The sequence below is a fragment of the Schistocerca americana genome, chromosome 2 (genome assembly GCF_021461395.2).
Source record: "Schistocerca americana isolate TAMUIC-IGC-003095 chromosome 2, iqSchAmer2.1, whole genome shotgun sequence".
Taxonomy (NCBI): domain Eukaryota; kingdom Metazoa; phylum Arthropoda; class Insecta; order Orthoptera; family Acrididae; genus Schistocerca; species Schistocerca americana.
In genome coordinates, this window is record NC_060120.1 from 291,713,300 (window position 1) to 291,729,466 (window position 16,167).

Here is a 16,167-nt window from a genome sequence, read left to right on the forward strand (position 1 = left end):
TGATCCACTTATGATCCAATGACATACTGTTAAGTCACAAGGGAATTTTTTTTGACTTGATTCTCTCTGCTAAGGTACTTTGGATATTAATCACATACTCTCAGATCATGTCATCTGTGTAACAAACGGCATTCACAAATTGATGAATGAGTAAATAATATGAAAGATAGGCACAGTAACAACTGTAGGACTCTTATGCCTAAGCATACTTACCAAGTAAAAATTTAATTTTTTTTAGTGACTTCATAAAATAAGTGCTGCAAATTTCTCAACTGCAATTTTAAACAAAACAGAGACTAATAATTAAATGATTAAAGGAAAGTGAAAAAAAAAAAAAGACTGGAAAATTCTACACTCACCCACACTATCGTTTTGACAACAGGTGAAAATAAATGCAAGCAACATGGAAAATTAATAGTGAAGAAATTAATTTCCCTTGCCGATTGCACTTATTTTCACAGGTTGTCAAAATGCTATTATGGGTGTACTTGAAAATAGTTGGTTAGAGTAGAATTTTCTTCAGGCTTTCCTGGTGAGAATTTTCTAGTTTTGTGGTACTTTTATTGTTCAATTTTAACCTCTCATTTTGAGAGATTTGTATTATTAATTTTATAAAATTACTTGGCAGAAAATCTACAATATAAGGATAACATGCTTTACTGGGCTATTTCAAAATTAGAGTAAAAATAGGGTTGTGAAATAATTATTAAATGGACATTTAAAATTGGTATTTATGTGATAATTAAAATCAGAATTTTGTACATTGATTTGTAGCAACATAAAACAGCTACCACACTGACTAACACAACAAAGCAAAAAAAGAAAAAAAATTTCTTGAAGACTAAGCATCATTTCAGGTGAGATGAAACACAAAAAGTAATCCCAATGATATATTTAATTTATTATCTCCTTTCACAATTCAGTAGATTACAAAGCAATAGCTCAATGTGAAAAAGGGAATGGTTTTTCCCAATACACAAAAAAATTAGCCATCTTTTCAAGAGATGTAATGCATGTAGTTTCCCTTTGGTGGTCCCATTTCCCCTTATTTCCTCCATTACGGAGAAATATTCTTCAAAGTATAATGCAACTACTCAGAAGCTATGGGCATCGAATGGTGGAGGGGGGGGGGGGGGAGGAAGAGAAGGAGGACGAGGGTGAACAGAGGTGGTGGAGAGAAAGACAGAGAATGAACACTGATCTACAATATCCAAGCATGCTTCATCATAAAGATGGGCATTGAGGCGCCAGGCATGAAATTCCTTAGATGCATCATCCAGAAGGCCAATGTGGATAGGTTAAGGAATGAGAAGATGAGGGGAGGGAGGAAGGAACGAAGGAAGGCAGAATTTAGACACCCCTTTTGGGCCTAATCAGCACATCTTGACTATGGTGGTATAGCCATGTAACAAGGCTGCAGCCTACAAGAACAGAAATTTGTAAAGAGGTGTGGAAGGAAAACATCTTTTAGAAAGACCCAGAACCTGATGGATCGACACGATCAAGAGTCACCTCGCTGTCGAAGGATGACAGATAATGTTCTCGGCGACAGATTATACATACACAAAAGCAAGTGGAAGAGGCTCATTAACAGCAACTGACAAACTGGAATTATACGGCGACGATGATGATGCTGCTGATGATGGTGATATGAGTGACAAAGTGTAGGAACTAGTACCTTTATAACAATAGGTCAAACATAAAGAAAAACTCTGATTTGTTAGTTTTAACTTAACACCGTAAGCAAGGAATAGCTGCTGACCTGTCTCGGCTGCTGCGAAGTGTACAGCACCGTGACGTACACGGGCCTCGTCTGGTTTTGCGGTACAGGCACAGATACACAGAGGAAGGGGTCGAACGTGTTGCTCTGCCGTTTACAGCGTGGGCATGTTAGTGATGACCTAAACTGAGCTTGGAACACAGCGTGCACGAAACTGTTGTTGCAGCGAATGTGGTTTTCCAATGTTTCAGCAGCAACCACCTCATCTGGTCGACCAAATGAGTTCTGAAAAGCAGAGAAAAATTAAATTAGACTTCTGTATCAATGCCATACAATTTCTAATGTTGCATAGGATATGTGTCAAATGTCACAAAAGATTAAACAATGGAAACTCCAGGTAGGAATATCAACAATGTTGGAAAATTTAGATTGCTACTTACCATAAAGAAGACGTGTTAAGTTACAGACAGGCACATTTAAAAGAAAGTTTTATGTAACACCTTTCAATTGTGCCTATCTGTAACCTAACATATCCTCTTTACAGTAAGTAGTGATCTATCTTTCCTACATTGTTGTAACAAATGATTAATTTTTGAAAGTGAACTTGGTCATACTATCATGAAACAATTTTCAGTGACAAGGAAAGGGCTGCAGGCAAGAACTGCCACCACTGTTCTCTGGGAAATCGCAATTTTTTGAGTGCATATGAGAATAAATACTGCTGCAAACACTCTGACAGTGAACTGTGGTACACTGAATTTGTACAGAGTTCTAACCAAGATGGAATCATGCTGTAGACTACAACTGCTATTTGTCTTACGCATTGTCATATGTAAATGTTTACATGTTTCTGATAGTGAAGTTTAGATTTTCAACAAGAACACATCAAAACAACTTAATTATTCAACACACTCTAAGAAGATTTCACTGACGTTTGGATGTTAAGTTAAACATCAGTAGCTTGATAGTAGCATCATACTGGTTCTTTTAGTGGAAGATAATGTACTTTCCTCTTAGTGATACAAAAGAACTGTATGTATTGCCAGTTACCACAATCTGTTACACTGCTAAAAAAAAAAAAAAAAAAAAAAAAAGAGAGTATACAGGGTGATTCAGCTGCCCCTACCGAGGGGTTTATGAAACCCTTCAAAGCAAAAATGACCTTCAAACACCTTTTTCTTGCGTAACTCAAAAACCACGGCCTCCAATGAAAAAGCACCCCCATACAAATTTTAACGAAATTAAATTTCCTATGAAATTGCCGTGTTCATTTTTTCTGTAGGACTATTAGTTTGCGCGCAGCTAGCAAAAGAATATGAAAATTTAAAATTTCTGGCGTGGTGTTTGAAAGTGTTGCAGTTAGCATAAAACCCATGGGTAGGGGCAGCTTACTTACCCTGTATCCTTGTTTCTATTCATCTTACAGCTGACACTAGAAAAAAGTGTAATGAAAACGTAGGTTAAACGGACACATTCCACATCATTACAAAATGTTGTAGTCATGATCTACGGAACAAATATTAAAGTAATGTAATGCGCCACGTCAAAGCTTTATAAAGAGAATCTGTTCATATTGGATATCTAACCAGGTCTGACTATTGTATTTTAAAGATGGGCACCATAGGAGTGTAATAGGATCACTGATGTTAGTTAATTGACTTAGTAGATAGTTTTTGTTGCAATCGTAAGCTATCTGAGGATGATGCACGTATCTATGAAAAAATTCTATGCAGTAAAAATTGCAGTAATATCCAGTTACATTTCGACTAGTTGTGAGGCTACTGCAGGAATTGATAACCTACTCTTAAAGTAGAGAAACGCAAATTGTACCCTTCACGAAACTTAAAAGCATGGTATGCCTTCACTACGGTATTAATTAATGACAATTAGAGCCAGTCACGTCAAATATTTGGTAATAGCAATGTGCGGAGACAGGAAGCGGAACGATCAGATTAGCTGATTGTAGGTAAAGCAGATGGCAGACTACAGATTTATTGCTAGATACTGGGGACACCGTGCCTTATCTTCGAAAAATATTGCGTAAAAAATACTTGTACCAGTCCATACCTGAGTACTGCTGAAGAGTGTGGGATACACACAGTAAGCCAGACTAACAGCAGACATGGTGCGTATACAGAAGGTCGGTGTGAATTGTCACACGCTATTCTGGCTGGCAAGCGTGTAACAGAAATGTTGCAACGTCTTGATTGGCAGACTCGCAAAGAAAGACGTCGAGTACTTCAGAAGTACCTATTCAGATAAGTCCGCGAACCTTTTTTCAGGGCAGAAATTGGTTGATTGGATGGTTGATTTGGGGAAGGGGAGAAAACAGTGGGGTCATCGGTCCCGTCGGATTAGGAAAGGCTGCGGAAGGAAGTCGGCAGTGGCCTTTCAAAGGAACCATCCCGGTATTTGCCTGAAGCGATTTAGGGAAATCACGGAAAACCTAAATTGGGATGGCCGGGCTCGGGTTTGAACTGTCGTCCTCTCGAATGCGTGTCCAGTGTGCTAAGCACTGCGCTGTCTCGGTAGGTGGCAGAAATTACGAATAATCATCAGCCCACTTCTTACGTGACCCGTAGATGTGGCTCAGATAAAATTAGACAGTGTCGTACAAGCACTAATTCCTTCCATTCTCCATGCACGAGAGGGAGGAGAAGAAATCTCAATACTTGGTACAATACGAATTACGAATTACGCCCTTAACATGCAGTTCACAGTGATTCGCTCGGTATGGATGCACATGTTGAAGTTTTAAGATCCTCGTTAAGGCTACGTCATAATTCAAGCCTCTCTTGATCCTGTCGTTGGACTGACATAATGTTGCAACTGGCGTAATAAAATGCATAACAAAGTTCACTAACGTCGTTCGGTACAAAAAGACGAACCATTAAAGTTGGCCAGTCTTCACCGCGCTATTAGCCTATGACATAGCTCGCGGTTTGATTCCTCAGATCCTACAACAGGTATCAGCCGTCAAAATATTTTTATTTCTTTCATTCCGTGGCGGCTCGTCCGAAGAGAGGTCCACTTACACTAAATGTGGCCCTCTCAACTACTTAATTTCGAATCGTTCCCATTGCTGAAAAGGAAAGAACTCCTTTTCTATGTGTGTAAAAACCTACGCCACTTTGCTAATGGGCGTAACAGGCCGCGCAGGCCGAAAGACTTTAACAGCTTCTTAGCGCTCGTTTAAAGTTTGCTGACAAGACGATTAACCTGACCTCCACGCGGTCTCGTGGGCAGCACAAAATACCCGCTAACTGCCAACTGAACTCGGTAGCTCATACAGCACTGCAAACCCATTCAATCCTCTGCGACATAACTCACTAGCGCGAAACTACGCTGGGTATGAACTCTTAAATGAATTACCTTACTTTAACGTCCTGTCACTATGCGCTCAGATCTGGTACTTACCGCTCCCTACGCTCGCGCTTGCAGTGAACAGAGCTGTGCAGGGGCCTACAAAACCTGCATTACGTTAACGGATCTGCTACTAGAACCCAGGACCTCCGAGTTATGAGTACAAAGTTTCAACGCCTACTGGCGCAGCTGCAAAGCGACCAAATCATGTACATAACTGTACAAGCTGCTGAGCTACGAATGGCAGAGGGTATTTCGTGTCAACATAAGTACTTTCTGTTTTATTACATTCGCTTATGGAGGGAGGCAAAAACGTCTGACTTTGTACAAGTCCTAATCTGTTTCATCTTATTTTCACGATAGCTATCCGAGATATTTATATAGTTAGTGCAGTGACTGTATAGCTGAACGCAAATGCCCTATGAAATATATTCGCAAATTGCAAACAAATATTACATCAGCTGGATGGATTACTACAGACAGATGAAAATTTCATGCCAAAGCAAGGCAAACTGACGAGGAAAACATTGTCTCTCCCTATGTAGAACCACACAAACGGTGTGCGACCGCCATGGGACTTTAACGCAATGACACGTTATGGATGTTTGTATCGGACCTGAAGGCGTGCTCGGATACGCGAAGTTGTTCAAGCGACCAACCGCGATGAGCAGGAAACTCAGGTTCGGGTCCCATTTCGGCAAAAATTTTCGTGTGTCGTAGTGGTCTAAACACGGAGGCAACAGAATTGAAGTGTTATGATGCCAAATGGACTAAGCGCCAGCTCTGCATAAATTGTTTTCTAGTTCTTTAGGTGGAATGTGAACAGAGCTTTTACATACTTTAAGAGCTACCTCCAATAATGGCTGATATAGGTGCTACGAAAGCCAATAGATATGAGGGGTAACTCCTATGAATTGTTCATACTAAATGGTGTAATGCAGAACGTGTTACATGAGTTGGCTATACTGAACATTGAGATTATGTATTTCCACTTGCTCCTGCCGTTTTGTAGCCTGTCTCTTGCGTGTCTTCATTGGCAGTACAACGGATAGTGAAAATAATATGAATGATTTAGCAAAGTGAAATAAAGGGCGAACTGGTAACTCTACGAGAGATCAATAATTGAAAAAATAGCAAGAACTCGCAATATTGAATCTTTTAAAGTTATTCAGGTAAGAGGAAGTTATTTTGTCGACTTCCAGGAAGCAGATGATATGATCATTAACATAACTATGGTGAATGTAAGTCCTGCCTCATGGATTAAACCCACAACAGATGAAAAATGGACAAATAATAGAGGGATGGGAAAAATGGAGCATTGAAAAAAGGGTGGCGAAGTGAAAATTTCAAAACGATCATATGCAGTGAGGTTGGTGGCGCGAAAGGATTGTCTTCATAGAAGAAGAGACACCTGAAAAGTATAATTGAATATCTAGTTGAGGTGCACAAACACTTTCACGGTGACCTGAACCAAGACTGAACAGTAACGATTTCTTGCTTGGTGGACTTAGTCCATTTAGTATTTCAGTATAAATTTATTTAGAAAAGTCAGTGTTTGTTATTTTTGGATCATGTCAAGTTGATAACTTGCTTTCCTAATGTCGAATGCGCCGGCCGGAGTGGCCGAGCGGTTCTAGGCGCTACAGTCTGGAGCTGAGCGACCGCTACGGTCGCAGGTTCGAATCCTGCCTAGGGTATGGATGTGTGTGCTGTCCTTAGGTTAGTTGGGTTTAAGTAGTTCTAAGTTCTAGGGGACTGATGACCTTAGAAGTTAAGTCCCATAGTGCTCAGAGCCATTTGAACCATTTTTTAATGTCGAAAGCAAGTGTTAACGTGAAATTAGTGTATATTTTCACATTATTTGCATAGAGTTTACTCAAAATAACCTAGAAAATACACTTTATTATTTAGTCCGCAAAGCATGATAACCGTTTTCTCTTTTCGGAATACCGGTTCTTTACCAAACAGCGTTCAGCGACATCGTTACCTTTCTTCCGCGGATTAAGTTCCCTGAGAATCCCAATTAGCCTTTCGTTAGTATGGGAATCGTTCCACGGTTCGTGTCGCGCCTACTCCATGAGGCCTCTAACCATTGGCGCAGTAGACTACTACTGAATTGGCCGCACTAGCGTACTGTGAGTGATTTTCTTTACAGATGTACTGCCTTCTTCCAGAACATTTCCAACAGTCTTCCGGAACGGACCGGGTGCAACAGAACAAAATTCGTACAATATTGAACAGCTAGCATCAAATGCACTAAACCTCTTTCGGTCACAGACAGCTGACAAGGCCATGTTGAATAAATGTCGGCGAACAACTCGGTAGTGAAGTCTGAACACACAAACTAATTGTGCTTGCGTGTTCTAGCAGCTTCAACTGTACCGGTTATTAGGCTGCGTCTGACAATGGAAACTCGGTAACTCAATTAAAAGAGCTACATTTAAAATATACCATCGAGCAAGTGGGTGCAGTAGAAGGATTACGACATGAGAAGCACAACCACTCTCAAGGTTCCCCAACTCAATCATTCCACACAGTATTCTTTCTCAGCGCCGAATTTTTGGCTGTATGTTGGGACGCGGGGTGGGCGGTGGTAGATACAGTTTATACAAGGTAAACCCAAACTAGAGAAACAAAATTCATCGGTCGTTCAAAAATATTTTTTGCGTATTTTGGAGACGGGACCGAGCACCACTGACTGCAAACTTGAGGACGAAGAGGAAAGTGGGCCTTAGCGTTGTCAACAGCAACTACCGTGACTGAATGGAACAAGTTTTTTTTCCAAACAAGAGGCACAATGCTCACACAGTCTGCATTTACGCTGTTCTCCAAATTTATTCAGTGAACTATAAAGATACTGACGAAAAGAAACAAAATGCAAGTATCTTGCGATGAGCGATTTGAAACCACGTGTCTGGTACAGAAAGTATTCCGAAAATATCCCTGAGCAACCTCCGAAATTATGTTGCAGGAGTTCGTGTTCACCCTGTGTCATTAAGCGCAGTCTCCTAGTTCCCGAGTTCACTTAAAACATCTACATCTACATCTACATTTATACTCCGCAAGCCACCCAACGGTGTGTGGCGGAGTGCACTTTACGTGCCACTGTCATTACCTCCCTTTCCTGTTCCATTCGCGTACGGTTCGCGGGAAGAACGACTGTCTGAAAGCCTCCGTGCGCGCTCTAATCTCTCTAGTTTTACATTCGTGATCTCCTCGGGAGGTATAAGTAGGGGGAAGCAATATATTCGATACCTCATCCAGAAACGCACCCTCTCGAAACCTGGCGAGCAAGCTACACCGCGATGCAGAGCGCCTCTCTTGCAGAGTCTGCCACTTGAGTTTATTAAACATCTCCGTAACGCTATCACGGTTACCAAATAACCCTGTGACTAAACGCGCCGCTCTTCTTTGGATCTTCTCTATCTCCTCCGTCAGACCGATCTGGTACGGATCCCACACTGATGAGCAATACTCAAGTATAGGTCGAACGAGTGTTTTGTAAGCCACCTCCTTTGTTGATGGACTACATTTTCTAAGCACTCTCCCAATGAATCTCAACCTGGTACCCGCCTTACCAACAATTAATTTTATATGATCATTCCACTTCAAATCGTTCCGCACGCATACTCCCAGATATTTTACGGAAGTAACTGCTACCAGTGTTTGTCCCGCTATCATATAATCATACAATAAAGGATCCTTCTTTCTATGTATTCGCAATACATTACATTTGTCTATGTTAAGGGTCAGTTGCCACTCCCTGCACCAAGTGCCTATCCGCTGCAGATCTTCCTGCATTTCGCTACAATTTTCTAATGCTGCAACTTCTCTGTATACTACAGCATCATCCGCGAAAAGCCGCATGGAACTTCCGACACTATCTACTAGTTCATTTAAATATATTGTGAAAAGCAATGGTCCCATAACACTCCCCTGTGGCACGCCAGAGGTTACTTTAACGTCTGTAGACGTCTCTCCATTGATAACAACATGCTGTGTTCTGTTTGCTAAAAACTCTTCAATCCAGCCACACAGCTGGTCTGATATTCCGTAGGCTCTTACTTTGTTTATCAGGCGACAGTGCGGAACTGTATCGAACGCCTTCCGGAAGTCAAGAAAAATAGCATCTACCTGGGAGCCTGTATCTAATATTTTCTGGGTCTCATGAACAAATAAAGCGAGTTGGGTCTCACACAATCGCTGTTTCCGGAATCCATGTTGATTCCTACATAGTAGATTCTGGGTTTCCAGAAATGACATGATACGCGAGCAAGAAACATGTTCTAAAATTCTACAACAGATCGACGTCAGAGATATAGGTCTATAGTTTTGCGCATCTGCACGACGACCCTTCTTGAAGACTGGGACTATCTGCGCTCTTTTCCAATCATTTGGAACCCTCCGTTCCTCTAGAGACTTGCGGTACACGGCTGTTAGAAGGGGGGCAAGTTCTTTCGCGTACTCTGTGTAGAATCGAATTGGTATCCCATCAGGTCCAGTGGACTTTCCTCTATTGAGTGATTCCAGTTGCTTTTCTATTCCTTGGACACTTACTTCGATGTCAGCCATTTTTTCGTTTGTGCGAGGATTTAGAGAAGGAACTGCAGTGCGGTCTTCCTCTGTGAGACAGCTTTGGAAAAAGGTGTTTAGTATTTCAGCTTTACGCGTGTCATCCTCTGTTTCAATGCCATCATCATCCCGTAGTGTCTGGATATGCTGTTTCGAGCCACTTACTGATTTAACGTAAGACCAGAACTTCCTAGGATTTTCTGTGAAGTCGGTACATAGAATTTTACTTTCGAATTCACTGAACGCTTCACGCATAGCCCTCCTTAGGCTAACTTTGACATCGTTTAGCTTCTGTTTGTCTGAGAGGTTTTGGCTGCGTTTAAACTTGGAGTGGAGCTCTCTTTGCTTTCGCAGTAGTTTCCTAACTTTGTTGTTGTACCACAGTGGGTTTTTCCCGTCCCTCACTGTTTTACTCGGCACGTACCTGTCTAAAACGCATTTTACGATTGCCTTGAACTTTTTCCATAAACACTCAACATTGTCAGTGTCGGAACAGAAATTTTCGTTTTGATCTGTTAGGTAGTCTGAAATCTGCCTTCTATTACTCTTGCTAAACAGATAAACCTTCCTCCCTTTTTTTATATTCCTATTAACTTCCATATTCAGGGATGCTGCAACGGCCTTATGATCACTGATTCCCTGTTCTGTACATACAGAGTCGAAAAGTTCGGGTCTGTTTGCTATCAGTAGGTCCAAGATGTTATCTCCACGAGTCGGTTCTCTGTTTAATTGTTCGAGGTAATTTTCGGATAGTGCACTCAGTATAACGTCACTCGATGCTCTGTCCCTACCACCCGTCCTAAACATCTGAGTGTCCCAGTCTATATCTGGTAAATTGAAATCTCCACCTAAGACTATAACATGCTGAGAAAATTTATGTGAAATGTATTCCAAAATTTCTCTCAGTTGTTCTGCCACTAACGCTGCTGAGTCGGGAGGTCGGTAAAAGGAGCCAATTATTAACCTAGTTCGGTTGTTGAGTGTAACGTCCACCCATAATAATTCACAGGAACTATCCACTTCTACTTCACTACAGGATAAACTACTACTAACAGCGACGAACACTCCACCACCGGTTGCATGCAATCTATCCTTTCTAAACACCGTCTGTACCTTTGTAAAAATTTCGGCAGAATTTATCTCTGGCTTCAGCCACCTTTCTGTACCTATAACGATTTCAGCTTCGGTGCTTTCTATCAGCGCTTGAACTTCCGATACTTTACCAACGCAGCTTCGATTGCTGCTTGGTCCCCGCATGTCCTGACTTTGCCCCGCACCCGTTGAGGCTGTTGCCCTTTCTGTACTTGCCCAAGGCCATCTAACCTAAAAAACCGCCCAGCCCACGCCACACAACCCCTGCTACCCGTGTAGCCGCTTGTTGCGTGTAGTGGACTCCTGACCTATCCAGCGGAACCCGAAACCCCACTACCCTATGGCGCAAGTCGAGGAATCTGCAGCCCACACGGTCGCAGAACCGTCTCAGCCTGTGATTCAGACCCTCCACTCGGCTCTGTACCAAAGGTCCGCAGTCAGTCCTGTCGACGATGCTGCAGATGGTGAGCTCTGCTTTCATCCCGCTAGCGAGACTGGCAGTCTTCACCAAATCAGATAGCCGCCGGAAGCCAGAGAGGATTTCCTCCGATCCATAGCGACACACATCATTGGTGCCGACATGAGCGACCACCTGCAGATGGGTGCACCCTGTACCCTTCATGGCATCCGGAAGGACCCTTTCCACATCTGGAATGAGTCCCCCCGGTATGCACACGGAGTGCACATTGGTTTTCTTCCCCTCTCTTGCTGCCATTTCCGTAAGGGGCCCCATTACGCGCCTGACGTTGGAGCTCCCAACTACCAGTAAGCCTACCCTCTGCGACTGCCCGGATCTTGCAGACTGAGGGGCAACCTCTGGAACAGGACAAGCAGCCATGTCCGGCCGAAGATCAGTATCAGCCTGAGACAGAGCCTGAAACCGGCTCGTCAGACAAACTGGAGAGGCTTTCCGTTCAGCCCTCCGGAATGTCTTTCGCCCCCTGCCACACCTTGAGACGACCTCCCACTCTACCACAGGTGAGGGATCAGCCTCAATGCGGGCAGTATCCCGGGCAACCACAGTCGTAGTCCGATCAGGGGATGCGTGGGACGAGCTGGCCGTCCCCGACAAACCCCCATCCGGACCCCCACAGTGATGCCCATTGGCAACAGCCTCAAGCTGTGTGACCGAAGCCAACACTGCCTGAAGCTGGGAGCGAAGGGATGCCAACTCAGCCTGCATCCGAACACAGCAGTTGCAGTCCCTATCCATGCTAAAAACTGTTGTGCAAAGAACGTCTGAACTAATCTACAGAGAGCGCAAACAAATCGACACGAAATTTAAACGGTTATTAAAATACAAGATTGCCTAGTAAATGCAGTAATGCTGCTACTTGGGCACTGCTGACACTGCTCGGCGGCCGAAGGAGACTAAGCGAATTTACACTATTCAGGTACTAAAACGCGATGCTACAACTCTCAAATACTATAATACGCCCGAAATTTATGAATTAAACAATGCAAGTACCAAAAACACGCAAAGAAATTAAGAATTAAACTATGTAACAAATGAGTGAGCTAGAAGTATACGACTTGCTGCTCAGCTGCTTATCCAACGGCGGCAGGGAGCACATGTTACAGCACAAAATTTCAGAGGTTAGAAGTTACGTTATTCGTTATTCGTTGGTTCTAAATTTCTTTTGTTACTACAGAGCAACTTTTAACTCGGATCGCTGGTACACGGAAAACAACAAATTACTTTGGGGTTTTGAAACAAACCCTTCAACCTGATTATTGCTTTATGTTTATACTTTTAAATGTAAACGTTGCTTCTTTCACGTTTTTCACTTCCACGCCTGCACCTACACAAACATCACTGCCTTGCTGTTCAGAACTGAGTACTCGGCAGAGGGTTCAAGAACACTGAAGAGATAAAGGAACTGGTACACCTGCCTAATATCGTGTAGGGCCACCGAGAGCACGCAAAAGTGCCGCAACACCACGTGGCGTGGACTCGACTAATGTCCGAAATAGTGCTGGAGAGAATTGACAGCATGAATACTGCAGGGCTATCCATAAATTCATAAGAGTACAAGGGAGTGGACATCTCTTCGGAACAGCACGTTTCAAGGCATCCCAGATATGCTCAATAATGTTCACGTCTGGGGAGCCTGGTGACCAGCGAAGTGTTTAAACTCCGAAGTGTGTTCCTGGAGACATTCTGTAGCGATTCTGGACGTGTGGGGTGTCGCATTGTCCTGCTGGAATTGCCCAAGTCCGTCGGAATGCACAAGCGACATCAACGGATGCAGGTGATCAGACAGGATACTTACGTACGTATCACCTGTCAAGAGTCGTATCTAGACGTATAAGGGATCCCAGATCACTCCAACTGCACAAGCCCCACACCATTACATATCATCCACCAGCTTGAACAGTCCCCTGTTGACATGCTGGGTTCACGGATTCATGAGGTTGTCTCCATACCCGCATACGTCCATCCGCTCCACACAATTTGAAACGAGACTCGTCGGACTAGTTAACATGTCTGCAGTCATCAACAGTCCTCTGTCGGTGTTGACAGCCCAGGCGAGGCGTTAACTTTTGTGTCGTGCGGTCATCAAGGGTACAAGAGTGGGCCTTCGGCTCCGAAAGCCCATATCGATGGTGTTTCGTTGAATGGTTTGCACGCTGACACTTGTTGAGGGCCCGGCATTGAAATCTGCAGCAATTTGCGGAACTGTTGCATTTCTGTCACGTTGAACGTGTCTCTTCAGTCGTCGTTCGTCGCGTTCTTGAAGGATCTTTTTCAGCTGCAGCGATGTAGGATATTTGATGCTTTACGGGATTCCTGATATTCACGGTACTCTCGTGAAATGGTGGTAAGGGAAAATCCCCACTTCATCGCCACACCGAAGTTGCTGTGTCCCATCGCACGCATGTCGACTATAACACCACGTTAAAACTCACTTGGGCCTTGATAACCTGCCATTGTAGCAGCAATAACCGATCTAACAACTGCGCCAGACACTTGTTGTCTTATATAGGCGTTGCCGACCGCAGCGCCGTATGCTGCCTGTTTACATCTCTCTGTATTTGTACACGCATACACATATCAGTTTCTCTGGCGTTTCGGTGTATTTCTTCACCCGTTCCAGTCTCGAATAGCACGTACGAAACATGAACACGTAAATCTTTCCGCACGAGCTCTGACTTGTTATCCTCGCAAACCCGTGCAGGTGTCGAGTGCTATTACGAGCCAGCGCCTCGCAGCGGCCTCGGCCGGTGCTGGCCAGACTCGGGCCTCACCCGCCGCCAACTGCGGGTGGTCCAGCGTCGGTGTCAGACACGCTGGCCGCTGCTGCAGCTGCTGCTGCGACTCCCGCTGGCTCCGCACTGCGGCTGAAACGGATTTTGTCAATACAGTGGGCTTGCTACACACTTATACCGCAGACGCCTCCCAAAGTCGCTTCCGCAGCTCTCGGTTGACACAAAAGACAAACCTCTCACATACCACGGTTTATGTTAATGGAAAGCCGAAAACAACCAGTGGTAAAACAGGTACGAGTACGAACTTAGTGAACTTGCTATATATTTATATGGATATTGTGTCTGTTCTTTCGGACTTGACCTTTTCCTTCTTCTTCTTCTTCTTCTTCTTCTGTGCGGATGCACACATATTACCCCAACTCTTACGGGACTTGGTAAGAATGTCTTCCACGAGTAATGAGTGTGCTAGGTAGGGACACTACGAATGGTAGAGTGTGGACATGTAAGGTGAGAATGTGGGTCTCGCGGGAGGCGTGCGCGAGATAGTCCCTGCAGTCGCACTATCCTCTGTGCCTTCGATGGCTCAGATGGATAGAGCGTCTGCGAAGTGAGCAGGAGATTCCGGGTTCGAGTCCCGGTCGGGGCACACATTTTCACCTGTCCCCGTTGGTGTATATATCAACGCCCGTCAGCAGCTGAAGGTATTAATACATAATTCTAGTTTCGCAGTGAACTTGCTGTCTTCACTAGTTATGTGGCCTCTGTAACCTGCAAGGCTTTGTCAAGTTACAACCTTCTTGCTGTCGCCACATGCAGAAAAGGTATCAATCGAATTCCATTCGACTATAGCACTCTGCTTCAGATTTAAATGACGGATAAATATTAAATTTGCGCTTAAGAGCAAGGAAGACACTTTATACAACGGCTGGTAAACGAACAAACTAAACCGTACATGAGGGTCCAGACGAAACGAAAATTCCACTTCGTTGCAGTCTGTCCGCTGCGACATACCAAGGGTGTTATTAGTGAAACTTGTGGATTCAGCTTCGATAACGCGGTACGGCACACGGATACTTTCAGAAAGGTACTAGTAATGAGAAGACTCGCAAATTTTGGGAAGCATTCTGCATATTGCGTCATATATTTTCCATTCCGTAAAGGTGAGCAGGGCTATTGGCATCCTGGGCACTCCTCAGCCAAAACTTTTGTGCGGACCGGGCGATATCCACTATTTTAAAAAAAAATAAAAATAAAAAAAAATAAAAAAATGCTGTCCTGAAGACAAAATGTGCGAGCCTGGTGCATTCTACGTATATACGGATTAAAGTCAATGACTGGTCGAGATGTGCAGCGACGCACATATTTCGCTGCCGATCGATACAACTTGTTCATCCATACGTTAGGATGGCACGAGAGCATTTTACCTGCGACAAGGATTCTTCTTGAACGCATCCGGAAGTAAGGCAAATCCGCGGGAAGGCACAGTACCATCGTTGAAGAAACAACTAGCTACATTATGGGTTCGCTATACAATTACGATCTCCAATTATCGTTTGATGATGATTGTGGTGGTGATATCGGTTAGAGGCCGCTCCAAAACATATTTATCAGCGCCATTGTAGAATGTGAATGTATGAATTTACTGGGGGTAATAAAGTCTTTCGTCCTAACCAGCGTTTTTGGGACAACGGCCCGATAATGACAACACAGACAGCTGCCCCTTAGGAATATATTAAAATGGATAACAAAAAACATGCATGGCAGCGCGCATGCATGCTCTTTCCTCATGCTCCTAACAAATCTATAATATAAACGTGACAAAGCACAAAGTAGAACGAGAATTAGCAGAAAAAACGTGCCATCTTGGCACATGTGACTGGTTAATGGACAATAGAAAATGGGAACCATTTACACTGAAAATGAGTAAGATTAAAATTTACTCAACACATATAACGATAGCAAAAACAACACAATACGAAGCGGCATATTATACGATCGCTTTATTGCGACAATCTGAATTTTTCCTTTGGCTTGAAACAAGCCGTCAAATGTTTTGTGAAATTATTTATCCGAAAGTACGAAATAAAACAGATCAGAGAAACATCTGACGCTCCTTTGCATGATGCTCGAAATCATGTACGCCAAATGATGTGCCCATTGAGAATGTGCGTTCTTTTTCCTTATATTTGACGGATTCCCTATTCAAAAAC

At 43.5% G+C, this 16,167-nt stretch overlaps 1 protein-coding gene across 2 annotated transcripts in view; it reads right to left on the bottom strand.

The window, feature by feature from the left end:
- The window catches only part of LOC124595567 (ubiquitin carboxyl-terminal hydrolase 31), a 368,886-nt gene that overhangs the window by 79,796 nt on the left and 272,923 nt on the right, over nucleotides 1-16,167 (bottom strand). For both annotated transcript variants that reach the window (XM_047134354.1, XM_047134355.1), the window contains exon 2: nucleotides 1,763-2,005. In XM_047134354.1, the coding sequence (XP_046990310.1) occupies nucleotides 1,763-2,005 (243 nt within the window). The remainder of the gene's footprint in view (nucleotides 1-1,762; nucleotides 2,006-16,167) is intronic.